The 16,211-nt window shown below is 40.8% G+C and overlaps 1 protein-coding gene across 21 annotated transcripts in view; it reads left to right on the plus strand.

Moving 5' to 3' along the window:
- The window catches only part of FRMPD1 (FERM and PDZ domain containing 1), a 179,335-nt gene that overhangs the window by 129,615 nt on the left and 33,509 nt on the right, over nt 1-16,211 (plus strand). For all 21 annotated transcript variants that reach the window (XM_084989848.1, XM_084989876.1, XM_084989870.1 and 18 more), the window contains 3 exons: nt 5,784-5,941; nt 6,788-6,890; nt 11,182-11,227. In XM_084989848.1, coding sequence (XP_084845974.1) covers nt 5,784-5,941; nt 6,788-6,890; nt 11,182-11,227 — 307 coding nt within the window. The remainder of the gene's footprint in view (nt 1-5,783; nt 5,942-6,787; nt 6,891-11,181; nt 11,228-16,211) is intronic.

Genomic DNA, 16,211 nt, shown 5'->3' on the forward strand with positions numbered 1-16,211 from the left:
TAGTCTTTTTGAGGAACCGCAAGACTGTATGAGGGTTCCATTTTCTCGACATCTTTGCCAGTACTTTACCTTTTTGTCATAGCCATCCTAATGAGTGTGAAGTGGAATGTCATTGTGATTTTGATATGCATTTCCATAATGGTTAATCAGCTTTTTATGTGCTTCTTGGCTATGTGTATATTTTCTTTGGAGCAATGGCTATTCAGATCATTTGCCCTATTTTTACTTGGGTTATTCGTCTTTCCTGTATAATTACATCATAAGAATTCTTTATGTATTCTAGATGCAAGGTCCTTATTAGATCAGTGATTTACAAATATTTTCTCCCATTAGTGTCCTTTGAAACACAAAGGTTTTTAATTTTATTTATTTATTTATTTATTTATTTATTTATTTATTTATTTGTCTTTTTGCCTTTTCTAGGGCCGCTCCCACAGCATATGGAGGTTCCCACGCTAGGGGTCAGTACATACAGATTCATTTCATTCTTTTTTTTTTTTTTTTTTTTTCTTTTTCTTTTTTGGTCTTTTTGCCTTTTCTGGGGCCACACCCGTGGCATATGGAGGTTCCCAGGCTAGGGGTCTAATTGGAGCTGTCGCCGCCAGCCTACACCAGGGCCACAGCAACTCGGGATCCGAGCCGCATCTGCAACCTACACTACAGCTCACGGCAACGCCAGATCCTTAACCCACTGAGCAAGGCCAGGGATTGAACCCTCAACCTCATGGTCCTAGTCGGATTCATTAGCCACTGAGCCACTACAGGAACTCCCAAAGATTTTTAATTTTGAAGAAATTCAAGTTATCTATGTTTTAATTTCTTGGTTGTGCTTTTGGTATCACATCAAAAATGACACTGTATTTTCTCTTAAGAGTTGTATATAGTTTTAGCTTTTATATTTAGGTCTGTGATCCATTTTGAGTCAATTTTTGTGTGTAAGAGGAAGAGCTTATAAGCTTCTATCACTTAAATTTCTCCTTGTGTTTTCCTATCCCGTTTCTCAATTTTTTTATTTACTTGTATTTGTGTATTGGTTATTGAAATTTCACGTTCAAGCCATCCATCTTCTGTCTTCTGCCGGTCTCTAATTCTCCAATCCTTGAAATGTGTCTTCTCTCCAGAGCTAGCATAAAGGGGCCATATTTATTTCTAGATTTTATAATTCTTTTAACCTTTTTGAAATTTAGTACCTTTGGTGTTTAGTAGCACCATGTGGTAATTTTGTCACCCTATTGAATTATTTCTGGCTAGCCCCTTAATATTTTAAAAGATTTTCTAGAATCTCTCTTCAGTTTCATTGGTGAAGGCCATGCCATGCAGTTTTGATCATTGCCTCTGTCTAATGGGAGCAGATTATGATTGTGATCTGTCGAAGAAAGGAAGGTGATGGGCATATCACACACAAGTGTACCCACATGTAAGTGAGTGCTCCCCCATCTTGTTTATCCTCGTTCCTACAGCAGTATTTATAGAGTTTGAGTCCAGGCTCCTAAGTCAAATCATCTAGTTTCAAGCACAGCTCTTTTAAGGCTTCTGGACCTCGAGTTCTTCATATTTTGGAGGCCTACTCTACATTATATGAAACATAACATGCAAAATCTACCCAATCTCACAATGAATATTTCATATGACTATGATATTTGACAAATTGACAAGATACGTTTTAGGTATTTGCTCTAGTGTCTGTTAATACAATTTGCAGTTAGAAATTCTTTTTTTTATGTGAGAGTCTCATGTATTTTCCGTAGATTTTCATAGGCTCTAGATCTGTGCTGTCCAGTATGGTTGCCACTATCTAAAATGACTATTAACATGCAAACTATTGCCTTTGGATTGGATTAGCAATGAGATCCTGCTGTGTAGCCCTGGAAACTATGTCTAGTCACTTGTGATGGAGCATGATAATGTGAGAAAAAAGAATGTATACATGTATGTGTGACTGGGTCACCATGCTGTACAGTAGGAAAAAAATGTATTGGGGAAATAACAAAAAAAAAATAGAAAATAAAATAAAATGACTATTAAGCATTTAAAATGTGGCCAATATGACTTTGAGGCTGAATACTTTATTTTATTTTAATTAATTTAAGGGTAAAGACTGATAATTCAGTTATTGGAAAACTTTTTTTTTTTTTTTTTTTTTTTTTTTTTTTTTTTTTTTTGTCTTTTTGCGCCCTGAGCAAGGGCAGGGACGGAACCCGCAACCTCATGGTTCCTAGTCGGATTCGTTAACCACTGCGCCACAACGGGAACTCCCTGGAAAACTTTTAAGTATGTTTGGAAGAACTAGGACATGAAGTCTTATTTTTAACTGTAAATTTTATGAAATCTGAGAATTTCTGGTGAAAATAGAGTGTCCAAATTGATATGCTTTGTAGGTATAAAATTCACACTGGATTTTGAAGACTAATATGAAAAAGAGGATATCTCATCAATAATTTTGATGTTGATTACATGTTGAAATGATAATATTTTGGCTACATTGGATTAAATACAAATATATTAAAAGTCGCTTGTTTCTTTTTCCTCTTTTTCCCCCTTTTTCAGAGGGCTATTAGAGAACCTACATTTACAAATGTGGCTTACATTATACTTGGTTTGGTCAGCACTGCCCTAGAAGCTATACTGCAGTGCTTTTGAAGAAAGTAGCCCACCTTCAAAATGCCCTCCCCAGCTATGTCAGTTTAAGCAAGTTAAAGTCCCTCAAAGCAAGATTCAGCCTTCTTATCGATAAAATAAAGATAAAAATCAGGAGTTCCCTTATGACACAGTGGGTTAAGGATCCAGCATCATCACAGCAGCAGCTCGGGTCTCTGCTGTCATAGAGGTCCAGTCCCTGACCCAGAATCTTCCATGTGCTGCACGCATGGCCTGAATAAATAAATAAATTAATTAATTAAATAGAGATAATAATTATACCCACCTCACAGATGTGTTGTGAGGGTCAAGTGAGCTGTGAAAATAAGTTCAATCTCTCCCTGGTACATAATCAGTGCTCAGTAAATGTTATCTATGTCTATTGTTCAAGTTATGCCTACTGTTATCATCATTAGTTTATCAAGATTTTTTTTTTTAATCTGGGAGAATTTTTAACCAGTATCCCATCAAATCTCTATTTTCATTCAGTACTTATTTTCATTTTTCAAAATGTAATCTTCCCAACCAGGAATCCAGCATTCGTTTTACTTGTGTTTTCCTTTATTGCATCAGCTCATTAAGAATGCAAAGTACCCGGAGTTCCCACTGTGGCTCAGCAAGTTAAGGACTGGGCATATCATCTGTGAGGATGCAGGTTCAATCCTTGGTCTCAGCTAGTGGGTTAAGGATCTGGCATTGCCACAAGCTGCAGTGTAGGTTGCAGATGCAGCTCAGATCTGGCGTGGCAGTGGCTATGGCATAGGCCAGCAGCTGCAGCTCCAATTTAACTCCTAGCCCAGGAATTTCCACATGCCACAGGTGTGGCCCTAAAAAGGAAAAGAAAAAGAAAAAAAAAAAAAAGAAGAAGAAGAATGCTGAGCACCAGATACACATTCACCTACTCTGTTTTGTCATTGTTGTTTTGTGTGTGTGTGTTGTGTCAGGGTTTGAATCAGAGCTGTAGTTCCTGGCCTACACCAAAGCCACAGAAAGTTAAGTCACAGGATCTGAGTCATAACTCCGGGCAACACAGGATCCTTAACCCACTGAACAAGGCCAGGGATGGAACCTGCATCCTCATGGATGCTAGTCAGATTCGTTTCTGCTGAGCCACGACAGGAACTCCCTCAACTGCTCTGTTTTTAATGAATTGTTGGATGCTTTTTGTGGTCCACTTTGTGTGTTTATCTGCAGCTCTTCTACATTTATTTTTTAAGCAGTAGCAATTCTCTGGGTGGATCATTTTTAGGTGTAGGTCATCATCTCTTTGAGAAAAAAAAAAAGATAGTGCTTTTCCATTTCCTAGGCTTATTATTCTCTTATAATTTTTCCTTCTCTGACAACTATTCCAGGCATTTCTCCTGCTACAATAAAGAGGAATAATGTCTAGGGTGTCCTTCCCGTTGCTTTTTTTTTTTTTTTTTTGCTATTTCTTGGGCCGCTCCCATGGCATATGGAGGTTCCCAGGCTAGGGGTCGAATCGGAGCTGTAGCCACCGGCCTACGCCAGAGCCACAGCAATGCGGGATCCGAGCTGAGTCTGCAACCTACACCACAGCTCACGGCAACACCGGGGAACCTTAACCCACTGAGCAAGGGCAGGGACTGAACCCGCAACCTCATGGTTTCCAGTCAGATTCGTTCACCACTGCGCCACGACGGGAACTCCCCTGTTGCTTTTTTGAAGGAATGCAAATGTTGCTTTTTTGCCTTTCAGCATGCTATATTATTTATTATATTCAGAAAGATCCTTTCAGAGCTTTAAAGTTTTTTGGGTTTTTTTGTTTGTTTGTTTTAAATCAGGAATACCTATGGATTTTAATCAGTATGAATTTCCGGAGTTTTCTGTTTCTTCCCCCTTGTTAGAGCTGTTTTCTAACACTTCTCAGAATTACCCATATGATTGCCTAGGAGAAAGCCTCTCCTTGCTCCTAAGGGAGCTCCTTGATGGATAATATGCATAAGGCTTTGTACTTGGACTTTGCATTTTGGTTCCCTGAGACAGATTTTTTAAAAATATTTCCTGGTCCCTGTTGAAAGTTGAGATCATTATAAATGACAGAGACGTGATTTTCAAATAAGTGAGGTCCTATTGCATTAGGCAGAGTTCCTGACAGTGTTTGGTAAATGGATGAGAATAAATGATACACCCTAACTGCAGAGCCCCAAGGGAGCTGTAATTCCTCCACATTTCTGTTGTTTATAATGACAATAAACACCTTATCCCTTCACTGTTTGACCTTCCTCAGAAAGAATCCCTGGCTCTGGGGAGGAAAAAAATCGTTTGCCACAGGCAAATGAAAAATAGCTCACAAATTCACTTTGTGGTATTGAGGGAGAGAAAATACAACTTTCAACCTATCTTCTTTTAGATCTTGGAGAACATACATGTTTTTAACAATTACTCTGGAGGCAGTCCTCACTATCTGGGATTTTATGTTAGAATCCTCACAATTACAAAGTTGAAGGGGAAGCAACATTCATTATAAAGCAAAAAGGAGGAAAAAAAATCACCAAAGAAACAATCTACCTCTAAAATGAGTCATCATCAGACATCCAAACCGAGCAACTCCTCATTTCTATGCACCATCCATGTTTTTCCTCCTCTGTACCTTTGCTGAAACAGTGCCCCCTGCCTGGAATTCCTGTCCATCTCTCTGTCCATCCACCCAACCATCCATCCACCCATCCATCCATCCATCCATCCATCCATCCATCCATCCATCCATCTTTCCATCCATGTACCAAACCCACCCATCTATCCATCCATGCATCCATCCACTCAGCAGCAGTTACTCAGTACCTTCTGTGTGCCAGGCTTTGGGCTGGGTAGATGTTCCCTCAACATCTCACAGATGCCACCTCTTCCAAATAGCAAGTTCTTCCCTGATTCCTTCTCTTCTATCCTACGAAGCTAAAACTGCTGTTCCTTCTCTGAGTTCCCATAGCATTTCATGACTTCTCTTTTAGAACATGGTGCTACATCCTACTGTTTTATCTACTGGTGTTTGTGTCTTCTGTCTCTCAAGAGGAGCATTGGTATCTGAGGAGCTCTGCATCTTCCTCCTCCAGAATGCCTAGGGCTGATCTGGCTTGTGGCCACCAACTAGACTCCTCTCTCTTTTTTACACACTCCTTCTCTTCCAGGGCTAAAGTTGCTGCAGCTGATGGACCCCCTGGGATCCCAACCCAGACCCTCATCCCTGTGAAACACACTATAAAGCTAGACAAAGACGCCCTCCTCCAGGACTACGGATTTCACATTTCTGAGAGCCTTCCCCTCACAGTGGTGGCTGTCACAGCAGGTAGGACTGACTGGGAAGCAAGTAAGGAGTTTGGCCTCTTGAACAGAAGTAATCTGGTTCTCTTCCCATCTCTCTGTGCTATAACATGATGCAGAAAATGCTACCATGGAAAGGGCACATCTTATTTTGACCTAGTTCTGTCTGGGGCTTTGCACCTTTGTATGGTGATGGGAGGGAGGGGCCCCAAGTGCACTTGCTGATCTGCACCCCAGGTCCACTGGCCTCTGCGAGGGCCTTGTGCACCCATGACCCCCTGGCCAGTCTCAAGGGCAGTGACAGTATTTGAATCAGGAGGCCCTCCTCTCTGAACCCTGCATGCTCCAGGCTGGGGAGAGTTTCTGGTCAGACAGTAATAGAAATTATTGATTTGTTTTCACTTGAATCTCTGTAAAATACAGGCTGTATCAAGGTGAAGAGAAGTAGGCTGGGAATGCCTAGTGTTTGTTTTCATACTTCAGCTATGTATTGATGTTAGATGTTGGTCTACTGAAAATCTATTAATTTGAATTTACACACACACACACACACACACACACACACACACACATATACACCAGTTCTTTAGAGATGAATGTAGTAGATTTGCTGGTCACCTCTGTTGATCAGGGCGTTTCTGTTAATCTTCTTTCCCTGAACAGTCTCCTAACATCCCTTGAAGGTGATAGGTGGTAGATATTTTATCCATGATTTGTAAACAGGGAAACTGAGATCCAAGTCTGGCCAAGGGTGGAGGTGAGCCAATGTCCTGGGGACTGGATCAGGCTGCCATTCCGGTGTGCTGCTGTGACACAGGGGGTCTGGAGCCCTCCTAGCATGAGCACTAGTTACTTCTTCTCTGTCCAACAGGAGGTGCTGCTCACGGCAAGCTTTTCCCTGGTGATCAGATCCTCCAAATGAACAATGAGCCCGCCGAAGACCTTTCCTGTGAACGAGCAGTCAATATTCTGAGGTACTCAATGTCTTCCATCATCCACAGAACTGCACGGATTATTATAGAGCAAAGACGGGTGATAAAAATGCCATAATAGATCTCCCTGTGATTCAAGTAAGAGTCAGACTCCTTTATTTATTTTTATTTTTATTTTTTCTTTTTTTGTCTTTTTGCCATTTCTGGGGGTGCTCCCGTGGCAAATGGAGGTTCCCAGGCTAGGGGTCAAGTCAGAGCTATAGCCGCCGGCCTACACCAGAGCCACAGCAAAGCCAGATCTGAGCTGCGTCTGTGACCTACACCACAGCTCACGGCAATGCGGGATCCTTAACCCACTGAGCAAGGCCAGGAATTGAACCTGCAACCTCATGGTTCCTAGTTGGATTTGCTAACCACTGAGCCACGACAGGAACTCCCAGACTCCTATAAAGCAGCAACAGTAGCCTCATTTTAGAATTCCATCTTGGTTACTGTCTACTCTCTTACATCTGCCTACAGAAGTGATTGACAGGCCCAGGGTGCTGTGTTTATCAACCCGCTGCAATGCCCAAAACACTGTGCCAGGCACTGGGGAGAATGTAATTACGAATAACACATAGGCCCTAACCCTCAAGGATGTATAGGATTGTTGTGACATATACCAAAGATTGGACCCATTGATAGTAAATCTGCTTGTTGTTCTTTTTTTTTTTTTTTTTTTTTTTGTCTTTTTGCTATTTCTTTGGGCCGCTCCTGCGGCATATGGAGGTTCCCAGGCTAGGGGTTGAATCGGAGCTGTAGCCACTGGCCTACGCCAGAGCCACAGCAACGCGGGATCCGAGCCGCGTCTGCAACCTACACCACAGCTCACGTCAACGCCGGATCATTAACCCACTGAGCAAGGGCAGGGACCAAACCCACAACCTCATGGTTCCTAGTCGGATTCGTTAACCACTGTGCCACAACGGAAACTCCTGCTTGTTGTTCTTTAACGCTTTAAGTATCTCTTCCTGGGAGTTCCTGTTGTGGCGCAGTGGTTAATGAATCCAACCAGGAACCATGAGGTTGCAGGTTCAATCCCTGGCCTTGCTCAGTGGGTTGAGGACCCGGTGTTGCCGTGAGCTGTGGTGTAGGTCGCAGATGCAGCTCGGATCCCATGTTGCTGTGGCTCTGGCATAGGCCGGCAGCTACAGCTCCGATTCGACCCCTAGCCTGGGAACCTCCATATGCCACGGGAGCGGCCCTAGAAAAGGCAAAAAGGAAAAAAAAAAAGTCTCTTCCTAAATGTTCTTGCAGGTACAGCCTGATTGGCATATATGTAGTTCCACTGATACGGCACCTGTCACCTTCTACCTAGTGTCATGGTGCTTTTTGTAAATGCCTCACTTTCTGCCTCAACCATGATCTCCTTGAGACCAGGCACACAGTGGTCACTCAGTGGAACGAGTGGTGTGGTTGGCACTGATGTTGGTGACCCTGGTTTTAAGACAAAGCAAATCAGTAATAGGGGTGAGGACGCCTGACAGATGTTCTATAGGTGCGTGCAGGGTTTGTCCTTTATTACTTTCACCCTGCACTGTGTTAATGGCTTTAATCCAAGTAAAGAGAAATGAGGAATAGAGTTAGATGAAAGCCAACCTGAAGATACTTCAAGTTCTTACTTTAGTTTGTGCCTTTTTATAAGGGGTGGTGTTCCTTTCTGAGTGCCTATCATGTGCAGCACACACTGAATAACAGGCAACAATAACAAATCCGAGAAAGAGAAAATGAAAATGCAGGATGCAGTCTCCACCCTCGGGAAGCACACAGTCTCATTTCAGGGAGACACACACACACACACACACAGCTTAAGATTTACAGGGAGTCCATCAAGTGTAGGAAATAAAATCCTGATCCACACCCACTATTACTTCAGGATTTCCAGGCAGTAGGGTGAGTGGATGGGGCAGCCAGGAAAGGACTTGATGATTTCATTTTTAAAAAATGCAACATGGAGTTCCCATCGTGGCGCAGTGGAAACGAATCCGACTAGGAACTTCGAGGTTGCGGTTTCAATCCCTGGCCTCGCTCAGTGGGTTAAGGATCCAGTGTTGTCATGAGCTGTGGTGTAGGTCACAGACTCGGCTCAGATCTGGCGTTGCTGTGGCTGTGGTGTAGGCTGACGGCTGTAGCTCCAATTCGACCCTTAGCCAGGGAACCTCCATATGCTGCAGGTACAGCCCTCAAAAAAAAAAAAAAAAAAAAGAAAGAAAGAAAGCAAAAATAAAAAATAAAACATGGTTATGGAAATCATGAAGTTTGCTTTCCCAGTTATTGGGCAGTTTTCTCAAAGATGATCCATTCCAACATATGGGTTTTGACTTTTCACTACTACTTGTATCTCTGCCAGGCTAGATCAAACTCTAATTAACAAAATATTTATGGTTTAAAGCAGTAGACCAGAATTTGGGTGTTTAGGTAACATTGAACCCGGATCTATTCACAGAAGCACCTTTTCTAGGCAAGGAATCCTGTGGGACAAAGGGACTCCACTCCCCAGGCACTTACAGGCCGGTACTGCAGATGCGACTCATGTGTAGCCCACTAAGATTGAAGGAGGTTGGTCCATCAAGAGGAGCAGGGGGGAGAGGCCGTAAACAGAGAGATTCCTCTAACCTGTGGGGTTGTGGGTTGATAAACCAGAGAAGAGTCCAGGAGAATTTCAGCTGTACCTCTAATGCCAGGTAGAACTTGGCCCTCAAAGCCAGGGGTGACATCATGGACATGAAGAACAGACTTGTGGTTGCCGAGGGGGAGGGGGAGAGGGAGGGAGAGGGATGGATTGGGAAGTTGGGGTTAATAGATGCAGACTATTGCCTTTGGCATGGACAAGCAATGAGATCCTGTTGTATGGCACTGGGAACTCTATCTAGTCCCTTATGATGGAGCTTGATAATGCGAGAAAAAAAGAGTGCATACGTGTATGTGTAACTGGGTCACCTTGCTGTACAGTAGAAAATTGACAGAACACTGTAAACCAGCTAGAATGGAAAAAATAAAAATCATTATAATGGACAAAAAAAAAAAAAAAAAAAAAGACGGAGGTGAAGGGCAATCCAGGCAGTGTGATAAGGACTGGGTGGAGAATAGGGGGCATGGGCAGTTCAGTTTGTCTGAGGCCCTGGATGCCTAGAGAAAAGTTCTGGACACTGAGGCCCAGATGATAGAGGGTCTTGGTGCTGACGTAGCAAGTTCAGAGGTTATTCTCCTCCTGGAGGGGTGAGCAGGGATGTGACCTGGTATCTGCCTCGCATCTGCACTGTTGAACTCCTGGGAATCCCCGGACTCCTTCCTGCTGCTTTTTTTTTTTTTTTTTTTTTTTTTTAAGCTTAGTTCCCAGTGTCATTGCCATCTATAAAAGGAAAAAAATAAGCAAACCAAAAACCCAACAAAATGTCTCTAATTGCGCCAATTATCTGTGAGGCCAAACTGTTCTTTTGAAGGCACTTGGATGTTAATTTGTTGTGAATTCTCTTGGAAAAGGCCCGTTTTATATAAAAAAGATGAGGCAATCCCCAGATACTTAGAAACCTTGGGTTGAGTTTATCTATTTGAGGAAGTGACATCCTGGCAGCAGGTGGCCTAAATGTTCATATTGCAAGAAGTCAAATGAAATTATTTTGCAAACAGCTTCTCTATGTAGCAGTGACAAAGAAAAAGGAAACTATGAATCGATTTTTCAGCCTTCCAATACAAAGTGGAAATGTGGCACTTATAGGGTTGATTTGATCATTTGGGGAATCTAAGAGGTAATAACAAAACAAAAATGTCTAGTATTTGATTACATGGTTGGGCTCATTTCACTGACTTTGTGTACCCAAACATCACAAACTGGTTGGCTTTTGTCTGATAAATGTTATCCACATTCATTTATTCTATTTGGTGAATGTTTAGCCTGAGTTTTCTGAAATAGCAGCCTAAGTTATCTGTGTTATGGCTGTTTTCTCTTTTGAAAAACTTCTTTTGGACATAAAACTAACTAGCGTTCATAGCAACTGGCTGAGATTTCCATCATATAGGTTAAATGAAGGCTAAGTGACTTAATTAGTGGCTGTAGGTTTGGACCAAATGATAAAGGCATGTATCTGAAGATTTTTTTCAAGGTAGCTGAGACATTCTGGAATAGCTTAAGTTCTTTCACAGATGAGTGCTTTCTCGACGTCCTTCTCAATTTTGCTGGACCAAAGAGGCTGCTTTGTAATTCTGCCCATCTTTTTGACACTAACAAACACACACACACACGCACACGTATATCACCCAAAATGATGAGGTTTTTTTGTCTTTATTTTTTCAGGGAAGCTGAAGATTCTCTTTCAATCACAGTTGTTCGCTGCACATCAGTAAGTCTCTTTCTATTTCCTATATGTAAGTTTCACCCTTCTTGGCCCCAAGACCATGTACCCAGCAGAAAATCCCTTGTGGAATAAATGGGGAAGGCAAAGGGCATGAGGGACAGTTGCCAGGTGGTCAGTACTACCTGAAGGCCACCTATGTGCTGGTGTTACAGAGGAAACAGGTATGGGTCCAGGCTTCAGGAACTTATGGTCCCGCTAAGGAGACAGATGTGTGATTATGCAGACTGAGATGACAAGGGTACAAAACTAGGAGTTTCAAGACAGATCTGAGTGGTATCACTGTGGAGAAGTCATTTAGTTTCAGTTTTGACTTTTATAAAATAAGATGATGGCAATAACTGCTTTGTCTATCTAATGGGTTATTACGAGGACCCAGTGAGATGTGTGAACGTTGTCTTATCAGCTGTGAGGATCACCACAGGCAAAATGTGGCACAGATGATACACTGGGAGGCAGCAGCCATCCTAGACCACTGCAGGCCTACGAGTTCTTTATATATGACACAGAGGAATATATATAATCAAAGTGTAAGAGAAAACTACCATGGAGGAAAATTTGACAGAAAATTCTCATTTTGAGAGTCTTTAGTACATCTTAGCCTTGGCCACAAATAGTTAAAAATATAAATAGGGACATGGAGAATTTGTATTTAATAATTTACTCTCATTGACCACATACCAGGTTACCAGAAACAAACAAACAAAAATCTCAATAAATTCCCCAAATAAGCAAAAAGTTTAAGTCTCTTTTCTAGACTATGATAAAATACAAATTGATAACTATCAAAAACTTAATTAAAACCACCCATCCATTTGAAATAAAAATGTAATCTCCTAAGTAAAGACAGAGTCAAATGGAAAAGCAAAAATTACCATTATGGACTAGCTAGAAAATAATTAAAATTTAGAACTCTACTTCTTATAACTTATTGTATACAGTTGAAACTATATTCAGAATGAAATTTATAGCCTGAAAAGTGATTTTGTTATTTAATAAGAAAATAGGTCAAGTAAATATCCAGTGCAAGAAGTAGGAAGAAAAGACTAGTAAAACAAACACAAAGCAAAATAAAGAAAATTATAAACATTTAAATCTAAATGATGCTTTGTAAAACAGAAAAAATTGCAAAGTTGATAAATAAATCCAAGAGCTAATTCTTTACAGGAAAAAAATTTTTAAATAGGAGAACTATAGGAAAAGAAATGTGTGGGCCCTGTGTGAAGGGAACTAGAATAATACCGAAGGTGGTGAAAAATGTCTTTAATGTAGGAGTTCCCGTCATGGTACAGCGGAAATGAATCCAACTAGGAACCATGAGGTTGCAGGTTCGATCCCTGGCCTTGCTCAGTGGGTTAAGGATCTGGTGTTGCCGTGAGCTGTGGTGTGTAGGTTGCAGACAAGGCTCAGATCCTGCGTTGCTGGGGGTATGGCATAGGCTGGCAGCTACAGCTCCCATTAGATCCCTAGCCTGGGAACCTCCATGTGCCGCCAGTGTGGCCCTAAAACAACAAAAAGACAAAAAAAAATTTTTTTTTTCTTTAATGTAGATGGAGATACATACTGTGTTCCTTAATCGGGAGACCATTATTAATATATCAGGGTTTCTCGTATTAATGTACATGCTTAATGTAAATTCAAACTTCCTATGGGGCTTTTATTTGGATCTTGACAAAGTATGTGAAGGTGAGTTTTATTCAGAAAATCTTTCTTTTTAAGAAGGTATGTATGTATGATTAGGTCACTTTGCTGTATAGTAGAAATTGACAGAACCACTGTAAATCAACTATAATAGAAAAAATCATTAATAAATAAAATAAAAAAGTCTTTTTTAGGAGTTCCCACTGTGGCTCAGTGGTAGAGAACCTGACCAGTATCCATAAGGACGTGGGTTCGATCCCTGGCCTCAGTCAGTGGGTTAAGGATTTGGCACTGTCATGAGCTATGGTGTAGGTTGCAGATGCAACTTGGATCCAGGGTTTCTGTGGCTGTGTTGTAGGCAACAGCTGCAGCTCCAATTTGACCCCTTGCCTGGGAATTTCCATATGCCTCAAGTGCAGCCCTAAAAAGCCAACAAAAAGAAAAAAGAAAAAGAACAGATTTTTTTAAAAAGACCGATGAGGATGACCTTGATGTACTAGATTTTAAAACTAATAAAACCACAATAATTAAAATACGTGATATTGATGAAATGTTAGACATATCAGTGTAATCAAATAAAAAGTCCAAGAATAGATACTGGCATGAAGAATTCTGTATGTGATAAATATGGCATCTCAAATCAGTAGGAGAATAGATGATTATTTAAGAAATCATACTATGACCTTTCTCTTTCTTCCTCTTCCTTCCTTCCTTCCTTCCTTCCTTTCTTTTTCTTTCGCTTTTTAGGGCTACACCTGTGGCACATAGAAGTGCCCACTGAGCAAGGCCAGGTTTTGAACCCACATCCTCATGGATACCGGTGGTGTTCATTTCCACTGAGCCACGATGGGAACTTCCATGTTATGATATTTCTTTAAGCATTTGGAAAAAATAAAGCCTCATCTGACACCATTTAATGTTAAAGGATTAAATATAAAACAACAAACCATAAGAAATATCCGTAATATATACGGGTGAGTGTATGTTTGGTCATAAGTTGCAGAAGGGATTTCTAAACATATAGGGAGTGGAAGGAATAGCTATTTGATTATGTGAAAAAATTAAATTTCTGTGGCCCCAAAACTTCACAACACTAAAAAGCAAAGAAATTGCTGTCTCCTTTCCTTATCTGACAAGCATTATCTTTTTCTTTATTTCTTAGAAATAGAATAGGAGGAGTTCCTTGGTAGCTCAGCAGATTAAGGATCTGGCATTGGCACTGCAGTGGCTCAGGTCACCATTATGTCATGGGTTCAGTCACTGGCCCTGGAACTTCCACATGGCACAGGTGCAGCCGAAAAAAAAAAAAAAAAAAAAAAAAGAATAGGAAAAAAAAACCCCACCTAAATAGGGTTAGGATGTTTGCTCTAAATATGACAGACCAAGTGTTTTATGCACAGATAAATGGAGATTTTTCAATTCTGAATAGAATTTGCCTATGAAACAATTTGCAACCAGTATATAAAACACATTATACTGACAGCTAATTGCTATAAATAATCATGCAGGAGTTGAGAGAGTCTTTCATTTAGCTGATTATCATCTCAATGGAGAACATAATCTGAATTAGGTAGTTCTTTGCCTACTCTATTTCCAAGAAATGAAAGCAAAAGGTAGAACTTGTTAAGTAAGGAGAAATGAAAAAAAACACAAAGTACAGAGAGAGGAAAATTAACATGTTCCAGTACCACTCCTGAGATTCTTATAAGATTCCCAAGAAGAGTGGAGTATGAATTCTGTGCTCTGGAGGTCCTGCAGGAACACTGGTATCAGCCCAATTGACGGCCTCCTGAGAAATGCCCTGAATATTGTCTAGCCCCCTCGGGCCTCTCAGCAGAAGTTATATGATCATATGACAAATGATCATGTACATTTTGCTTTAACAAGAATGCTCATTTTGTCAGAGTGGATTCTTAAGAATCTTCAAGTGACCTGCAGTTGAGTAGGAATTGCAAAATCCAAAGTGGGAATATTAATTACTGTTTCTCCAGGCCATAGGATTTTATGATTAAATATGTTTTATTTTAATTGTATGGATCTGTATTTCTATTAATTATTTATAATAATATCAATACTAATATTTAATGTCATTTAATTTGTGCCAAAAGCGAATGCTCTAAAGTAGATACATTGGTTATCCCCCTTTTGCAGATGAGGGCTCTGTTGCCTTACACACCCAGTCTCATATGCAAAACATCAGTAGAACTGGGTTTTTTTCCTAGATAGTTAAACTCCAGAGCCCACACTCATTAGTTTTATTCTGTTTCTCCCTCCTTAAACCCTGATGTCTTCATATGATGACATTGACCAGTCCAAGCTGGGTGGTATAGAAATGTTTTCCAACTTGTCTCTTTCGTTGCCCTTTTAAGCATTCATTCTTAGTTCAGTAAAAACATGCACAGTTTTCTTTATCAGCTCTGGCCTGTTGCTTTCTGATGAATTAATTTAGAACCCAGGGAGAGTTTAGATATCCTAGAAAAATGGGTAGCTCATATCCTTTAAATTGTCTCTTTTTAATATTAGGTGGTGCAAGTGAGTGATTTATAATGTTTTAGATGCCAAGGGACATGTAACAAAGCTGACATTCAGTATAAAATTGTAGGAGCCATGGTGGGGCCTGTGGAGAGGGTGTCTCCATGGCAGAGAGCATACTCTTTCTCAAAGCAGCTAGTTTCATGGTTGGATGGTTCCAAACACAGCAGAGGCCCTTCTTCCCTGTGACTGTCACTGACTGGTCCTAGTTCCGACCAATCTGCCTTGTATGAAATAGCTCTTCCAAGATTTGGAAGTGTAACTGGCTTTCTCTTCTCCAGGCTAAACACTATTCTTTCAATTTTCATCATATGATGTATGTCTCTGAATTCTCACGTCTCTGATAACTTTCTAGACAGAGTCCAGCTTCTTGGTGACCTTTCCAAATGGTGGCACTGAGAAAGGAATACAAACTATAAAAATGTCAGCAGTCTGGATGGGTGTCTAACTGGTCATAAGTTTCAGGAAGAATTTCCAAGCATATAGGGAGTGGGAGGAAGGACAGTGCAACAACCAGTGTGATCAACCAGTGTGAGCACCACAGGGAATGGAGGGGACACTTCCATGACACACTAAAAACATTGGTGAAGCCCAGGATTGGGTTAACATTTCGCAGCCCAGTCATGCTTTTGGCTTGGGTAGAACTTGTGGTTGGTCAAAATCTGAGCTGGGTTTTTTAATTAATAGTTTTTAAGCCAACTCCCCATCCCTCATCCCATGCTTGTACAGTTGATAGTTTTGATTCTCAATGCCACACTTCACATTAATTTCTGTCAAATTGCTTTGCTTTGGCTCAGTG

The sequence above is a fragment of the Sus scrofa genome, chromosome 1, assembly GCF_054392235.1.
Source record: "Sus scrofa isolate SSC_HxYL_T2T_F1_AM1 chromosome 1, Sscrofa_HxYL_maternal_Yorkshire_Landrace_v2.0, whole genome shotgun sequence".
NCBI lineage: Eukaryota > Metazoa > Chordata > Mammalia > Artiodactyla > Suidae > Sus > Sus scrofa.